Source organism: Chanos chanos, chromosome 9 (assembly GCF_902362185.1).
Source record: "Chanos chanos chromosome 9, fChaCha1.1, whole genome shotgun sequence".
NCBI classification, from domain to species: Eukaryota; Metazoa; Chordata; class Actinopteri; order Gonorynchiformes; family Chanidae; genus Chanos; species Chanos chanos.
Genome location: NC_044503.1, coordinates 18,167,262 through 18,184,176, shown reverse-complemented (window position 1 = coordinate 18,184,176; position 16,915 = coordinate 18,167,262). Strand labels below are relative to the sequence as shown.

The 16,915-nt window shown below is 40.3% G+C and overlaps 1 protein-coding gene across 2 annotated transcripts in view; it reads left to right on the top strand.

Moving 5' to 3' along the window:
* Positions 1 to 16,915, top strand: part of prdm16 (PR domain containing 16) — a 139,609-nt gene that overhangs the window by 104,769 nt on the left and 17,925 nt on the right. For both annotated transcript variants that reach the window (XM_030784427.1, XM_030784426.1), the window contains exons 3-4: positions 7,392 to 7,523; positions 14,999 to 15,101. In XM_030784427.1, the coding sequence (XP_030640287.1) occupies positions 7,392 to 7,523; positions 14,999 to 15,101 (235 nt within the window). The remainder of the gene's footprint in view (positions 1 to 7,391; positions 7,524 to 14,998; positions 15,102 to 16,915) is intronic.

Genomic DNA, 16,915 nt, shown 5'->3' with positions numbered 1-16,915 from the left:
AGCTGTTTGTATTGTTACTAAATTTGCTGGTGTGGGAAAGGTAGAAATGAGTGCAGTGAATTCCACGAGCACACACACACACACACACACACACACACAGGGTATGATGAAGTGGGTCCCAAAGTGCAATAACAATAAAGTGGAGTGTTGTCATGGCAGTCCTCACTGACTCTCCTCCATAGCTGGGCTTCTGCTCTGCCACTTCCCCAGGATATGAACACACAAAAGAGAGAGAGAGAGAGAGACCCAGAAGCCAGCTTTGCAGCCATTGTGTTCAGTCTGTTCTCCATCTAAGTGTTAGTAGTGCTTTCCTGCTTTTGGCCGTGGACTGAATGGTGGGAGGAAACATTCCCTTGCCCTAAATTTGTGAGATGTTGAAAGGAGTTTGCAGAGAGCCGTGTAAAGTCTTTCCACTGCTGAGAGATATTCTTTCAGCCTTCTGATAGAGTTCAGCAGAGAGCAGCTGATTCAGGGTCAGTATCCTTACACAACTCAAATGAACTAATTTTAATCAAAGTGAATGGGGTTGGACTAGCTGAACTGAAATTACAGTCTTATTGCTATTCAGTGAAGACTGATGTAAACTGATCCCAGACCATCAGTTACATTATTCCTTGTTTAGCTAATTAATTTAAAAGGCCCTCCCACAGACATTGATGTAACTTAGGAAGCTTTTAGCATCACTCATATAGGAAAAACCAGCTTCCCAAGTCACTCATTCTCTGTCTCACATACACACACATTTGGCTCAAGAGGTCTAATGTTACAGTTATGGTTCTGTCTTTGTATAACCTTTTGACCCTCGACCTTGTGGTAACTCCTTCCAAACACCAAACCCAAAACCTGAACAAAGCTTGTATCCACAATGTGGTTCAGGTTTGGAAAGGACCACAAGGCCTGTTCTCTAACTACACTGAGTCTACACACAGTCAAACCACAACGGAGGCCCTGACACCTAACACACACACCAGACACGCACACACACACACACACACACACACACACACACACACACACACACACACACACACACACACAGTGACTGTAGTGTTGTAGAGTCAACCTTGAGTCTGTGGTTATTCGCTTTGTTCTCACTCTTATTCTCAGGCTGGGCTGTTTCCATGGAAACAGGCCACTGATCTTGAGAACACTGTAACTTCAGAATATGAGAGCACACGAATATTTAAGACTGCTGAGTTTATTTTTGCATATGGACAGTTTGGACTGTGTACTGTGAGGCAGGCGGTGCAGTGGACTGCATGTTAGAATGTGTTAGCCCAAATGTGTTGAGCTGCAAAAAAAATTTAAAAAAAGTGAAATTGTGATCTGAAGTGCAGTGGTGTGAATAATGTGTCAATGTGAACACACACTGAAATAGAGCTCTTGGAAGGCAGGACAGATTCTTTCCATGTCTACACAAAACATAATGAACTCTGGGCCTACGAAGATCTAAGTAATACTTGTTAGTAACTTATGTTAGTGATGTGTGTTAGTCATGTATGTTAGGGATGTATGTTAGTGATGTTTGTTAGGAATGTGTGTTAGTGATGTGTGTTAGTCATGTATGTTAAGAATGTGTGTTAGTGATGCATGTTAGTGATGTGTGTTACTAAAGTGTGTTGGTTATGTATGTTCAGTGGTATATAGTAAGAAAGTAGAAATACTTTGTTACTGTACTTAACTATATTCTGGGAGTTATTTTTTATTCCAGTTTAAATGTTTCTGTCAACTTTCACTTTTACTTCAGTACATTTTCCAAAGCAAATGGTTCCTTTTAACCCAATCCATTTCCCCAGACACATTCATTACCTGCTGCAATATTAAACAAGGGCTGGAAATTTATTTTTGCTTTTTTTGTTTGTTTGTTTGTTTGTTTTTCTTTTCTTTTCCTTTTTTGTTAACAGTTTAGAAGAAAGACTTTTTTTTCCATGTATAAAACATATAAAACAATACGGATAGGTCCTCCTGGCTTTTCAGTCTTTATGTCATTTACTTGTACTTTCGAGGCTTAAGTTCACGGAACATCAGATACTGTAAAACCCCTATTTGAGCAGTGTTCTCATGTGTTACTTTACCTTGTACTAGAGTCATTTTCCAGAGAAGAGTCTTTACTTTAACTGAAGTATGACTGTTGGCTTCTTTATACAATACTGTGTGTGTTAGTAGTGTGTGTTAGAGGCTGGGTGTTAATGAGGTAATAGTAGGGTGTTTTATGTTGTTGTATACATGTCAAGGTCTCAGTGGTATGTTGAGGCAGAAATAGACTCATGTTTGTGACAGGTGTGATAATCTGGCTGACTGATTCACCTGAAACCCAAACAGAGCCACATGAGGGTGGGGGAGGGGAGTAATAACCCCCTGGTTATCTATCTATCTATCTATCTATCTATCTATCTATCTATCTATCTATCTATCTATCTATCTATCTATCTATCTATCTATCTATCTATCTATCTATCTATCTATCTATCTATCTATCTACCTATCTATCTATTAATTTGCTCTGTTTGTGGGATCTAGAGGGGATAAATTCTTAGTGAGCCTTGTCGTCATTTTTTTCGTCATTCAGATGCACCACTATCAGCCTGGCTGGCTTTCATACACACTCACACATACACACTCACACACACACACACTCACACACACACACACTCACACACACACATTCTCTTTTTATGAGCCTGTTAGACTGGGCTTCTCCATACACCTGATGGGGATAATTGGGCTGGTGGACTGGGGAGTTCTTCAGCCTCCAAAGCTTTTCCCAGTGGTGTTTAAGCAGTGAGACAGGCAGACAGAGAGACCCAAGGCAGGTAGACAGAGAGACCCAGGGCAGGCAGACAGAGAGACTCAGGGCAGGCAGACAGAGAGTGTTTAAGCAGTGATACAGGCAGACAGAGAGACCCAGGGCAGGCAGACAGAGAGACTCAGGGCAGGCAGACAGAGAGTGTTTAAGCAGTGATACAGGCAGACAGAGAGACCCAGGGCAGGCAGACAGAGAGACTCAGGGCAGGCAGACAGAGAGTGTTTAAGCAGTGATACAGGCAGACAGAGAGACTCAGGGCAGGCAGACAGAGAGTGTTTAAGCAGTGATACAGGCAGACAGAGAGACTCAGGACAGGCAGACAGAGAGTGTTTATGCAGTGATACAGGCAGACAGAGAGACTCAGGGCAGGCAGACAGAGAGTGTTTAAGCAGTGATACAGGCAGACAGAGAGACTCAGGGCAGGCAGACAGAGAGTGTTTAAGCAGTGATACAGGCAGACAGAGAGAATCCCACTGACTTTGTTTGTGTGTCACAGCTCATCTGAGTCAGCTGGCAAATACACAACTGTTACTGTCAGGTCAGAATGAGCAAACGCAAATAAATAAACAGCAGATGCCTTTTCTATTTTTTTTTATTTCCCTTGCTTTTTCTGTCTGAGCTGTACTTCACTGTAGCCACTATAAATCAGAGCTACACCTGGAAATGGAAGGTCTGCAGACTCTCCACACTGCCTGATTCTCATTAGGCTGAGAGATGGAATTCAGCCACCTCTCTGCCTTTGTGTGTATGTGTGTGTGTGTGTGTGCATAACTGAACACCTCTTAAACACACACACACACACACACCTTCAGTGAAGCAGTTTCCTGGTAACATATGTGCGGTACCTGTGTTTAGGCTGTTCCCCTGGGGTCTGTTGACAAGTGTTCTCTGACTCACAGCGTGCACAAGAGATGCCTGTGCTTTTTCACCGTGTAGGATCACCGCTTTCCAGGCAACTGATTCACACGTAAACCTCTAGACCTGGTCTACATCACATTTAGAAGGGCCAGCATAAAACACGACAGGGCCTGCAGTAGGAGCTTTTGTTGGAGTGATTGTCTAACTGTGTGGCCACTTCAGTTGGATAGGAATATAAGGGCAGCTGATCTTATGTTGGGTTAATCAGAATGTGGTGTTACACACAGCTCCCATCAGCTCATTCTGAACATGCACACACAAACGTACACATAGATACACACACACAACCTGTGCAAGGAGGTTTTGAAGAAGCTGTAATAGTATGGATCTTGAGTGTTGTCAGTAGTAGTAGCAGAGAGAGAGAAGCAGCAGTGGTTTCAGTGCAGTTGTAATGGTAGTACTGGCATTAATACCAGTTTCAGTAGAGTTAGACTTGTAATGGTAGTACTGCTTTTTAATACTGGTTGTAATAACTTTCAAGCAGTAATGGAGTGAGTAGCAGTGATGTTAGTAACAGTGGTAGTGGCCATAGTGGTTAGAGCATTTTGACTGATTGTAAGATACAATTTTTACCAGCTGTGTGCCACTTAGGTTTGTCTGGTCAGATTATAACACCATCTAACAACTGTTGGTGGAGCAGGGTTTTATCACTGGACTCTCACTTCAGATGTGATTATTTGAAAACCAGTGACTTTCTTGTGCAAGGAATTGTTTCTTTCCTGCATTTTCACCCGCTCTACACAGGCAAGTCATTTTTGAGAAGCGTGTCCTCGTGTTGAATGCGGAATAGCAGAAGGTTTGAAAACAGCCGTTAGAATCTGGCAGCACCAATTTTAGCTGCACATAGCCAGTAAAAGACATAGCACACACCACACCTTCATCAGACCTTCTGTTCCACAGCAGCTCCAAAATAGACTGAGCTTCTCACCCTTCCCCAGTAAACATCCACACAGCCCTCCCTGCCTCGCAAGACATGGCCCACACCAGACTCTCACATACCCTCACCTCAGACACCTCACACACTCTCACACACCCTCACCTCACACACCTTACACACTCTCACAGCCTTGCCTGCCTCGCAAGACACGGCCCACGTCACACTCTCACAGTCGCTCGCTGTTAGCCCACTGAGCTCTGCACAAGAAACACCATTCACTGTTTTTGCACAAAGAACAATTCTAATAAAATTCACTTTGTGTCTTACACAGCATGGCAAAAACAGTGTTAATTAACTCCCTGAAACCGGTTCATAACTATTAGAATTTATTCTGAATTTCAAACATACATTGTCTCCAAACACAATGTGAACTTCAACACTAAAACATTAAAAACTTAATAGTGTAATCAAAATAGTGTAACTAAAACATTGTAACTGCAACTTTGCAACTAGAATCATGGAAGTAGAGCAGTGTAACCAGAGCAATGCAATTAGAAGCGTGTAACTACAGTACAACACTGTAACAGAACAGTGTAATAAGAGTATTGTAACTGGAACAGTGTAACTAGAACAGTGAAGTTAGAATAGCATAAATAGATAATGTAATTGGAACGGTGTAATTAGAATGTTGTAGTCAGAATAGAAGCTGACTTAAAAGCCATTAGGAGACAACAGTAAAGTACGTTTTGACAGATATAACTGAATAAACTTTAATGTAATTTTTTATCATTCTTTTTTGTTATTCTCCCTTTTCAACTCTTTATCCTGTTGGAGTAGAGGCTAAAACCCTCTGGCAGTAAGAGAGAGTGAGAAACGGACAGGAACTGTCAGTAAAAGGCTGTGTGTGATAAAAAAACAAAATCCGTCAAACCTTAATGAAAGCATTAGAGACCTGGGTTTAAACTCTGCCAGCGTGTGAATGATGTCAGCAAACAGGCAAAGATGCCAGCACCACTCTGCCATCACAAAACAATATCTGTCAAAGAAATAAAGCTGTGTTACTTTTTCACGCGGGCGAGAGCTTGTGCAATCGCGGTTTTAGCTGAAGCTATTTGATTGAATGGCTGGCGCCACATCGGCTTATTTGAATCTGGGCCATAGAACAAATTACTCAGCCAGAGTCCTGCTTCTGGTGCGGTCTCCACAAGCCTGACTATATGGGCTTTGCCCATGAGAAAGAGAGTAAAAGGTCAAAGATCATACTGGGAAACGAAGAATGACCTGTGAACAAAATTGTATGTGTGTCTGTGTGTTTGTGTGTGTCGGCAGGATGGAGAAATTAGGCCCCTCTAAAGAGCACAGCTGTAAGATTTCACCTTTAATTATGAGTAGGCTAGAAGTACGTTTACCAGGCCCTACACACACACACACACACACACACACACTTTACATGGATTCCAAATGGACTCCAGCTCTTTAAGGCATAGTTTTAGGTGTCTACAGCATCTCATAGTTTTCAACTTTCACATTTATTTATGCCCGAATTTTCACTTCTTTGCTAATAAATGCCCTGTAATGAAAAATTTTAAATTTTATATCAACAACATTATGTTTATTCCACTCTTGTCCTTAAAACTGTCATTGTGTTTGAGTGCTGCTTCTATTCCTAGTTCTATTACAGTTACTGTATTTCATACAGTATGATTAAGAAAATGACCACCTCCACTGCTACTAATGCTGATCACTAATACACACAGTATTGCCCAGCTGTCTCCATGCTATTTCATCTTCAGAAGACATACATATGCTTTTGTCTCTGTAACAGAGTGTGACGCGTACTTCCAAAGCACAGTTTTGTTTTCAGAAGTAGACAGCTGCAATAGCATGTTTTGTGCAGTTGGGTTATTCATCAATTAGAGTGAAAGGCATTTTTTCCATTTGCAATAAATCTTTCAAGGAAAAGAAAATGCTTTATTCTCCTTTCAGACACGTCTGCTCCTCTCGTTCCACCCTTCGTCCGTCTCCTCTTGTCTTTTCTGTGTTTCTGTTAGACTGCGTAACAGGACACCACAAACATTCGGTTCCTTCCCCCAGTCTGAGCCCAGTTTAAGGAGGGTGATCAGTTTATATGATCAGTGAAATTTGACATGGTTGTATGAGAGGTTGTAGTTTGCCCTGGCTCCTTGTCCCCTAATCATCTACCACAACATTCTGTTACCCAGTACATGCTGGGAGGCACTGATGTCTACAAGATTCAGGGGTTTTCTTGTAGTTGTGTGTCTAATGACACTCACAGACACTCACTGACATTCAGTGATTCAGTGGGTTGTGATAAGTGTAGCACTGTCACCCCTTTTCACACTCACACAACTCAGCATTATAGGAAATATAGGAAGTTACAAGGTTTTATTGTACCATCTTTCCCAAGTGTGCTCGTGAAACTAGGAACACTGTCAGTTGTTGGGTGGGATATTTGAAACACACCCAACTGTGAAGAGGTGAATCCAAATTTTGAATTATGGGTCTATGTTCCACATTTCTTTTGTCTTACAAAAATGACTGACTATTAAATATCCAAAATGGTATTGTGTTTTGACTGAAACCATAATGATCAAGACATTGATAAATTAACCCAGGCTTTGCTCTCACTTCACAGTCACTCAGTTTTGACTGGTCCTGTCTGAGAAACGCAAGAAAAAAGTCAACAATGTGATGCAGTGCCCCCGTGTTAGTGTTGTGTGTAACATCATACTGCAAAGCATCTTCTGATCACACTGTGTGTGTGTGTAGGTCATCGATGACATGGGGAATGTGAAGTTCTGTGTGGATGGCACTCAGGAGAGCAGCTGGCTGAAATACGTGCGTACAGCCCCATCATACGAAGAGCAGAACCTAACCATCTGCCACCTCAGTGGAGATCAGGTGAGAGCACTACCCCCTTTTCTTCTCCTTCCCCTTAAATCTCTCTTTCTTTCTCTCTTTCTTTCTCATTTGATCCCTCTACTCACTCTACTTTCTCTATTCTCATCTAATCTAATTCACTGAAACACTCAGGTGCACACCAACACACCTCACTAAAGTAAACAGTAAAGTAAACTAAGTGACTGTTCATGGTCTAATCTGAGAACAGAGCTAAAGTAAATGTTCATGGTCTGATCTGAGAACAGAGCTAAAGTAAATGTTCATGGTCTGATCTGAGAACAGAGCTAAAGTAAATGTTCATGGTCTGATCTGAGAACAGAGCTAAAGTAACTGTTCATGGTCTGATCTGAGAACAGAGCTAAAGTAACTGCTCTGGGTGTGATACTGATACCCGATCTGATACCTGAACCTGAGCCAGCTGTTTAGACTTGTGGAGAAATCATTTATATTGTATATATATGTATAAAATCATAAAATATCAGTTATATTGTACATATACATATAATATCGTATAATATCATTTATATCGTACATATGTAATATTCTGTAGCAAGGTGTGCAGTATCTTTTTTGTATGATTTGTATGAAAAGATAAACTCTATTTATGTGGCGTTTAATGAAATCCTCTTTCTCACACATGCTACTGTGTGAGTTTAGGAGTGTTGTCCCAGGAAGTGAATCAGGGGTGAATCATCTGAGATACTGACGAGGAGAGAGGACACTCCTCAGGCTTGCAATCTTTCACTTTTATAATTCCCTCTCTCGCTGTTGACATGTCAGCCTCTGTGACCGATAAGGCACATTAGACAGACAAGACAAGTATCCGTAAATGGCTGTAAAACTCATAAAATGTATCACAGAGGTTAGTGTTTGATTTGAATCCAGTGACACTCCAGCGTGCTGGCTGTTTTAGCTCATTATAATTTAATTCTTTGTCTTTTTACCTGAAAGGATGAACACATCCAAACATTTTACTTCACTTTATCACACTCTCAGTGATAAAGCCGCGCCCATCCGCTGTGTGACAGGCCCTAAAATGATACGTCTGTTGTTAACTATTCAGATTATAAGAGGGTTCTGTGAATGGAAAAGCTGTATGACAGTGATGCAGGAGAGAAATCCTGAACTCTCAGATCATGTGGAGTTATTTTTTACAGATAGCACTTTCCCTGACCTTTCCTAAACGCTTCATAAAAACCATAGAAAACTCTGCTTAATGCTCACAGAATGAAAAATTATCATAATTTCCAAAACACTTCATAAACAACACAGAAAACTGTGCTTAAAACTCACAGAATGCAACATGCTAATGTAAGGCCTTTTCAGGAACGTGCAAATGCACATTCAGAAAATGATATATGCAAACTATATTTATTATGTAATTTCCCTGGAATACTCCTTATGTAATATTTGGTACCTACTTTACATTAACCTAGAATGTTCCATATTCCCTGGTAATGGCCCAAGAGCTTTGGTAGATACTGTGTCTTTTTGATTGAATGACATGTGGAAGGTCGTTGGATTCTTCTCTTCTATGATTGCTCAAATGTGTATTTGAAAGATGGGTTGAATGCCAAGACTCATGCTCGGGATCTCTGTGATGAATGAGTGAGAGTATTCCCAATGAAAATTCATGCATATGTTACATGTGACCCTGAGTGGAATGATTCGTTTACTTTGTCCTTTCGGACTGGGAGCATGTGAGAGCATTTGGACAGGTCCCCCATCCTCTGCTGATTGGCACTGCTCAGACAGAAGCGCTCTCTCTCTCTCTCTCTCTCTCTCTCTCTCTCCCTCTCCTTCTCTCTCCTATAGAGAGTCTCAGAAAAACAAAGTCCATTGAGTCTCTGCCTCTTGTCTCCATCTGTCTACCCTCTGATGGCGGCAACCAGTGTGGTCACTGTTGTCTGATTCTGACACATGAAACATAAGAGCCAAAACCCTGGCAGAGGAAGGGGAGGGGGGACAGAATAAAGGCCCCACAAAATGACAACCAGCAATTGACATTCAACTACCAAACCTAATCATTAAGTCCCTTTCACCTCAGTGCACAAGCCACTGCTGAGCTTAGAGGGGGAGAATAGTTCTGGCTAAAATCAGCGGGCTAAATTCATGGTTGCTTCTTGCGCTTTTTTAAATAGCAAATTGTGTTTTTTTCCCCCTTCTCTCTCTCTCTTTTTTTTTAATCCAGGATTCTACGGCCACTAGCTTATCATTTATTTAGAAATGGCCACACATCGCGGAAATGCATAATTTATCCACCTTCATACTTTGCCGTTCTATCTGAGCATACACAATGCATGAGTTTATGGAAATACGCGCGCTGCCAGCAAATTCTGATGTGGCCTTAACCTTTTTAAAACTCTAACGGATCATTTATTTACTTGTTTACGCATTTATCATTAATGTTTCTAGTCCAAAAATATGTGGTAAAACATACATTATTCATTCAATGAATGTAGGTGTATGACTTTCCTTTTGTTGTTGTTGTTGTTGTTTCTTACTGTGATTTTGTCTATCCTGTCCCTAGTGAATACCCTTAGTGGTTGTAATCTTTGATATAAATGCGTGTATAAGGCTTTTGACGGAACAATTTTCACCACATTTTCTTGAGCATAATGTAGGGATTTAGGTCTAAAATCGGTTCCTCTTATGCTTATCAGCGAAAGTAAGTGTAAAGTGTTTTTCTGCAATTTTTGTAAGCGAACCTGTTAAGAGTGTCATTACTTCCACAGAAACAGTTAGGCGTCTAAACATTAGCGTTCTGATTTTAATCTCTGTTCTCAGAACCGCATCGCGTGCGCTTCACGAAATGTCAAAAACGAATTTCAAGACATCACTGTAACGAAGGCAGGCGAGTTTATCGTTTTTTTTTGTTTTTTTTTTAGAGGGACTATGTTGGTGGTTTATTAGATGGAGTAAGCGAAGCAGTCAGCCTTTGAAAGCATGTAGCCCTGAGTGCAGACGAAGCCCCAAAGTGCACAGACAATAGAGCTGGGCTGTGGAAGTGTTCAGCACCTCACTTCAGTGGGAGCCTATGTTCAGCATTGTCGTTAACCTTCGACCTTTTCGCCCTCATTTCTGAAGATGCACTTAAAGCATTTGTCATAACAACCGGAGTACGCGGAAAGATGGAACATATCCTTCTGTTTCGCAAGGTTACGAATCACACAAATTGTTGGGCGCTCTCTCTCTCTCTCTCCCTCTCCCCTCCCTCCCTCTCACACACACACACACACACACACACACACACACTCATAGATGAAATAAGTTTTCCAAAAAGCAATTGGTAAATTTAATACTAATATGTCATATTTAGCTGCCTAAATAAGTGCTCAGAAAACGAGGAGGGAATTCTTGACTCAGTCAGCTGTGACTATATGCGTGCTTTTTGCATGTCTTTTGGGCTATTTTTGCTCTTGAGTCAAGCTGTTAATGATCACATGTAGATTTTCAGTTGGCATTGTACATCAGGTTTTGTTGAAAGAAAATGTTGTGAAATATTGGTAATTTACTCATAAAACCGAACGTTTTCATGTCAGTTTTTGAGGCACCCTGTAAACTGCAGTTAGCAACAATCTGGTCTATTCTTTGTCCTACGATATTAGTTATTTCTTAAAAAACATCCCAAACACTGGTTATAAAATATGTAACCAAAAGAAACATGTAATGCAGGCTGAAGCAGTATTTAGTATGCCTGTCAGTCATTCTTAGGCAGCTTGTCCATAGATGTCTGAATGTAAGAATGAGGGGGCTCTTGACTCTGCTGGTCAGGGCGATGGCTGAGTACTGGTGTCACAGTCACTGGTTGCCAGTGGATGAAACAGCTCTGACACATGAGCACAATGGCCTGTGAGCCCTCTGTCAAACTGTCCTTTTCCCCTGGGTCACAAGTGGAAAGGGCTGGTCCTGTTTGACCTGTAATGTGTCCTATCACCCATGCTTATATACACTGGTGATAATAGGGATGTGTGTGTGTGTGTGTGTGTGTGTGTGTGTGTGTGTGTGTGTGTGTGTGTGTTATATTGGGGGGGGGGGCAGTGGAGGCTCATATTGTGTCGGGGGTGATGGATGACTCATCAGCCGTGAGGAGGGTGATGAGGAAGGCGATGGTTGGAGGTTGAAATGCTGTCATTCCCTGAAAAGATTTACTGTAGCAGTGGGTTAGCCCCATCAGACTGGATAAGCTCAGGAGGAAAGTCAGGTCATCTGCATATGGCTCAGATCAACACTGACACACTGACCTAACAACACAACTCAAATAAACTTATTTTCCCTCTTAAACTCTCCTCCTGTTTGTCATTATTTTTATGCTATCATAACTTCTGTATTCTGTAGGATGAAATATTTATTATTGTCTCTGTGTTTGTATTCACGTGTGATTCAACATTCTTTCATTCGAGTTCACCGAAAATGTGCAAAAATATCAAAAAATTATTTCTGTGTTGTATATAATGATGTGATCCACACCATTGAATAGTGGGTGCAGGGTTTTGTTTGTTAATTATGTACCAGGATTTTATTGTTTGTGTGTTTGCTTGTTTGATTTAATAAATATGGGCCCGTCATATTGCCCGGTCAATTAGAAAACCATATGCCAACATTTACAATTTACAATTACAATGTTCAAACATTTGTTCCAACAAATTTTGGAAATATTTAATTAATTGAGTCCAAAGGAGATTAGATAGGGTAGGATTTTTAGATCGGGGATTCAGTGCACTTAGCATCATTAACTGTTCAGTACACTAGTAAAATGTATCCCCTTTATTACGGGAGCCCACTTATTTTAACAGAAGAAATACATCATTTCTTTATCAAATGAGCAGTGAATTTGTTACTTGATTAATGATGTATTAATTATATTTTTTGCAATTTGAGTTTGTGTTGTTTTGTAAATTTATGACAGTACCTTAAATTTTTTTATAAAACTGAAAGTATGTTATCTTATGGGTAAATAATTGTTTTTAGAAATTGTATATATTTCCTCAGTTAATTTGTGATCATTCAACAGGATTTTTTACCTGTACATAAAAAAACTGATAAAAAAACGTATCGACATATTAGTAAGGCCTCGATCATTAATTTTACTCTTTTATTGTCCGTGCTTATTTACGTGGAAGAAAATCTGTTTATGATCATCTCAGGCCCTCGTGCTTTCGCTGTTGCATCTAAAATGTGTACACTTTCCACATTTTGTAGGCTATTCAGAATAATATGGGCAGTTGGTACCAATTATTTTGAACGTATCCAAATGTTTAAGATAATCGTTTAATTTGTAAATATTATGTATGTAGGCTTCCAATAACTATGAAAAACGTCTGGTGAGAGATAGCAAGTTAAAACAGGTGTACCGATGTATGCTATCAAAGGCGTAAACTCAAAACACAGCGGCGCAGCGTTACGCCAAAAGTCCTCTGTAAAACTCCTCGCGAGCTTGTCCTGGCGATCTTCGAGACTTTCCAGCTCCCATGTATTTTTCAAACAAATACTTTATTACTGTGAAAGATACATTTTTCATCAATAAAAGCTTTATCTGTGGTCGGAGGGGTGAGAGGATATGGGGAGTGGTTTATTCAGCAGATTAGTCAATCCTTTTGGTTTGAGATAAGAGAGGAGGAGTGGCCGGCGGTTGACTCGGTCGATAGGGAATCACTAATGAGCGAACTCACCTCATCAAAGACGCGCTCGCACTGACTAGAGAGTGGAGCGCTCTGCTGCTCGCGCTTCCCGCCGCCCGCCAGTTGTCCACTCGCTCTTCCCCCTCACGCGAAGGGGGCCCTGCCTGCCTCGAGCTACGTCTCGAGCCCATGTAATGATACTATGGGTTGTGTTGTGAACTCCACCGGGACAGAACTGCTATTACAACTGGAGGCTCTAAGATCAAGCGCTCAACAACTACCCCAACTCTATCAACTCACGGAAAACAGAAAGGTCAGAGACAAAAAATCGATATATGTATTATGCTTCGTTGTAACGTATAATAATAATAGTTAAAATAATAATAATAATAGCCTAATAATAATAATAATAATAGGTGTATCTTGTGTGTTTGTAAATCTGTTTCTATCATCCGTGTTGAAAAGCGAGGCAAACCTTGGCCTGGTTTGTCCTAGTTTACACACTTCCAAGTTGTCACAATATAAGGCCGGTAGAAGTCTCGGATGGAGTTGATGTAGTTTTGTATTCCTCGGCTTCTGCTCTCTCTCTCTCACTCTCTCGCTCTCTCGAGAACTTTTGTGTCTTAGTGCTGAGCGCCCCCAAGAGGACAAAAATAGTATCGATTTCTTCTTCTTTAGTTTCGCACAAATTTATCCAAATACACGTTATTTACTATGTTTTTTCGTGTTTAATGTTTTCAGGAGGTCTAGCAAGTTACATGTGAATTTTCCATTTTTGTTGTAATCTCTTTTGAATAAAAAACAAAATGCCGGGTACTCAGTAGCCTATGTGGTACTAATTTTCTAAGAGCTCAAAGTTTTAATTGTGGGCTGTGTGTGGCATATGTCATACTGTCTAAAACAGTCAATATTAGCGGCACATAGGAGAACTGATGGTGTAAAATGTTTGCATGCTTAGCTAATAAACTGCGGCAATTCGATGACATGGCTTCGCCGAACGTAACTCTTTCTTTCTTTTCTTACCAGGGTTAATACCAAAATGTGATTCTGTAATAACTAGATAGTGCACTTGCGTGATGAACTTTAATGGATTACGTTTTGTTTAAATTGCTAATTTCATAGCACAAAAGATGTTTCTGAATTTTGTTTTGAAAGAACCCATGATTTCTGAAGGGAGTAACTGTCGGGAGTTATTGAATTTGAGGAGAAAATTGAATTTTGAATTAATGAAACAAGGTTATCGGTCTTATCGGTTTGCAGCGTATTTTTCTCATTTTCCCTCATTTTCGTTAGGTTGGATATCCATTATAACCGAATAGTGGTTTGTAACATTTACGGACTGATGTTCTTACAAACATCGCAGTTTCATTTAGTATTTTAGAAAACAGCAGAAAATATATCTCTGTTTGTTATTTTTAAGAGGGCACATCAACATTTTCGTTATGAAAAACAGCAGTACAATATCCGAAATGGAGGAAAATGTGGAGATATTGTCTTATTATATTTAAATATGTGGTGGGGTTTTTGTTCCCGCGCGTGTTTGTCCATTTACTCCATTTAATGGTGACAGTGACTATGAAGTAAAGCTTCTGTCAAAATTGCAACTAAATTTCTGCAATAAACAGTAGTATCAACAATAATACAGGTTACAAGAATACTGTTTATATGAAAGTGAGCCGTAACCGTACGTTCAATAATAGTTATAATAATAATAATAATAGTAATAATAATAATAATAATAATAATAATAATCGTCACCATCATTATCATAAGTGGTTGGTACATTTTATGTGTGCTGTTTTGTTTGTTCGTTTTATTAAAATGCATGTTCCTTCTCGTGTTTTTTCCCCCCAGATTTATTATAAAGCTATTAGGGATATTGAAGTTGGGGAGGAGTTACTGGTTTACATGAAGGACGGAGTCTTTCCCGAGGGCTCCATGGCACCCAACCTGGAAGGTAAGATTAATGCGCGTCATTAACGAATCTTTTAAACAAACTCCAACACAACACCTTGTCGACCTTTGGCGCGCTGAATACGGATTCTTTGGCCTGTTTTCCGATTTAAAGCGGGTAGTGCTGATAGAAAAATTCAGTGCCACGGAATAGAATATATTGCTTATATTTTCATGTGGAAATAATCATATTTCGATAGATGACACAACACTTACAATAAAGCGCTTTAACAGTTGGGCTGAATATGCCAGCGTTTCGGAACGACACAAATCATGTCAAAGACTAGCCTCTTTTTATTTGAAAAACTTATGTTCCACCATATTCGATTCATGTTAACGTAGATAATCTTTCTGTCTTCCAAACGTCCATTATCTTAAGTGCAGTAGTAGATTAAATTAATTATCTTTTGAACACCTTTTGAAAGCCAGCTATTACGTGGGCTATGGATGATTTTTGCAAGAAACATAATATCAATAAACATAGAATAGCCTGTAGTACAGAGGAGCGTAAAGAGGTTTCAGCGTTATACGTTAGTAATATGTTTTATGCATCTCAGAACTCAGAAGTGCGTGGCGCACAATGCAAAACATGTCTAAGCGCCTGTAAATGTAAGGGAAATTGACGTATATGTTTGTCCGCCTTTCTGTTTTATTTTAGCCTAATGTTTTATGCTGAAAGCAGTCGCATTGCAGGTTTTCCGGTAGTGTCACTGATAGCGCTGTGGAAATAAATAAATAATACATAATAAATAATGAATAAGTTGATTGTAATGTTGGCGACGATGGTTAGTAATTGATAATTAATTTAAGGGGTAATTTTATGAATTTGAAAGATATCATTCCGTTTGTGTCACGGTAAGACGACCAATAACCCCAGATGCTATATAAAAATGAACTGGAACTTCGCTGCAAGTGACCGTCGACGCCAGAGGTACAACTTTAAGCACAAGTCGTCCATTGTATGTGTATAAGTTCGCTACCTTTCCTGAATTGTAAATTCCTCTTAAGGCCGAGACAGAATGATTCATATCTGTTGGAAACGAATGAGTTTTTGTAATGATGGTTGTCAGGTGGACTGTTTTCTGACGTTTCCATGTTCTTGAAGGGAAAATACGTTAACTTGTCCAGGCCCACCAGATTGGTTCAGAGGATCCTGGTATCAGGGACCCCTAGACATTGTCTAACATACTCAAAATGTCTTCCCTGACAAATACACAGATCGTTAGATCTTTGCCAAAAAATTAGAGAGGGGGAGTCAGACAGAGCCAGATGGACAAAGAGAGCAAAGGGAAAGAAAGAGACAGAGAGAGGGGCTCTGGAGGAGAAGAGTTAGTAAAAGAGGAGGATAGAAATTAGAGTAGAACAAGACAGTTTGCCTTGGGAGCAAAAGAAACAGAAAGAAAGAGAAAGACAAGGGGAAGGTGTAATAAAGAAAGATAGAATTAGAAAAAGATACAGAGAAAATATAATGGACAGACAGAAAGAGATAGAGAACAAGACTGTGTGTGTGTGTGTGTGTGTGTGTGTGTGTGTGTGTGTGTGTGTGAAAGAGAGAGAGAGCACTCCACACATCCCTTCACCTCCTGCTCATGGCTTATCGGTGCTGGAATTTGGAGTGGTCCGTGAGGAGTCTCCAGGGACCTCACCCATGCTCACAGATTAGCTGCTAAACTGCACATAATTGTGTTCCCCTACATCTCTCCAAGAGCTATTAGTGTCCTGTTCCGTGTTGCTCCAGCATTCCTCTGCAGGCCAAGCCTGAGTGCTGTAGATGAGACGTGGAGATAGTGCTCCAAAATCATTTTCATCCTCCGCTCT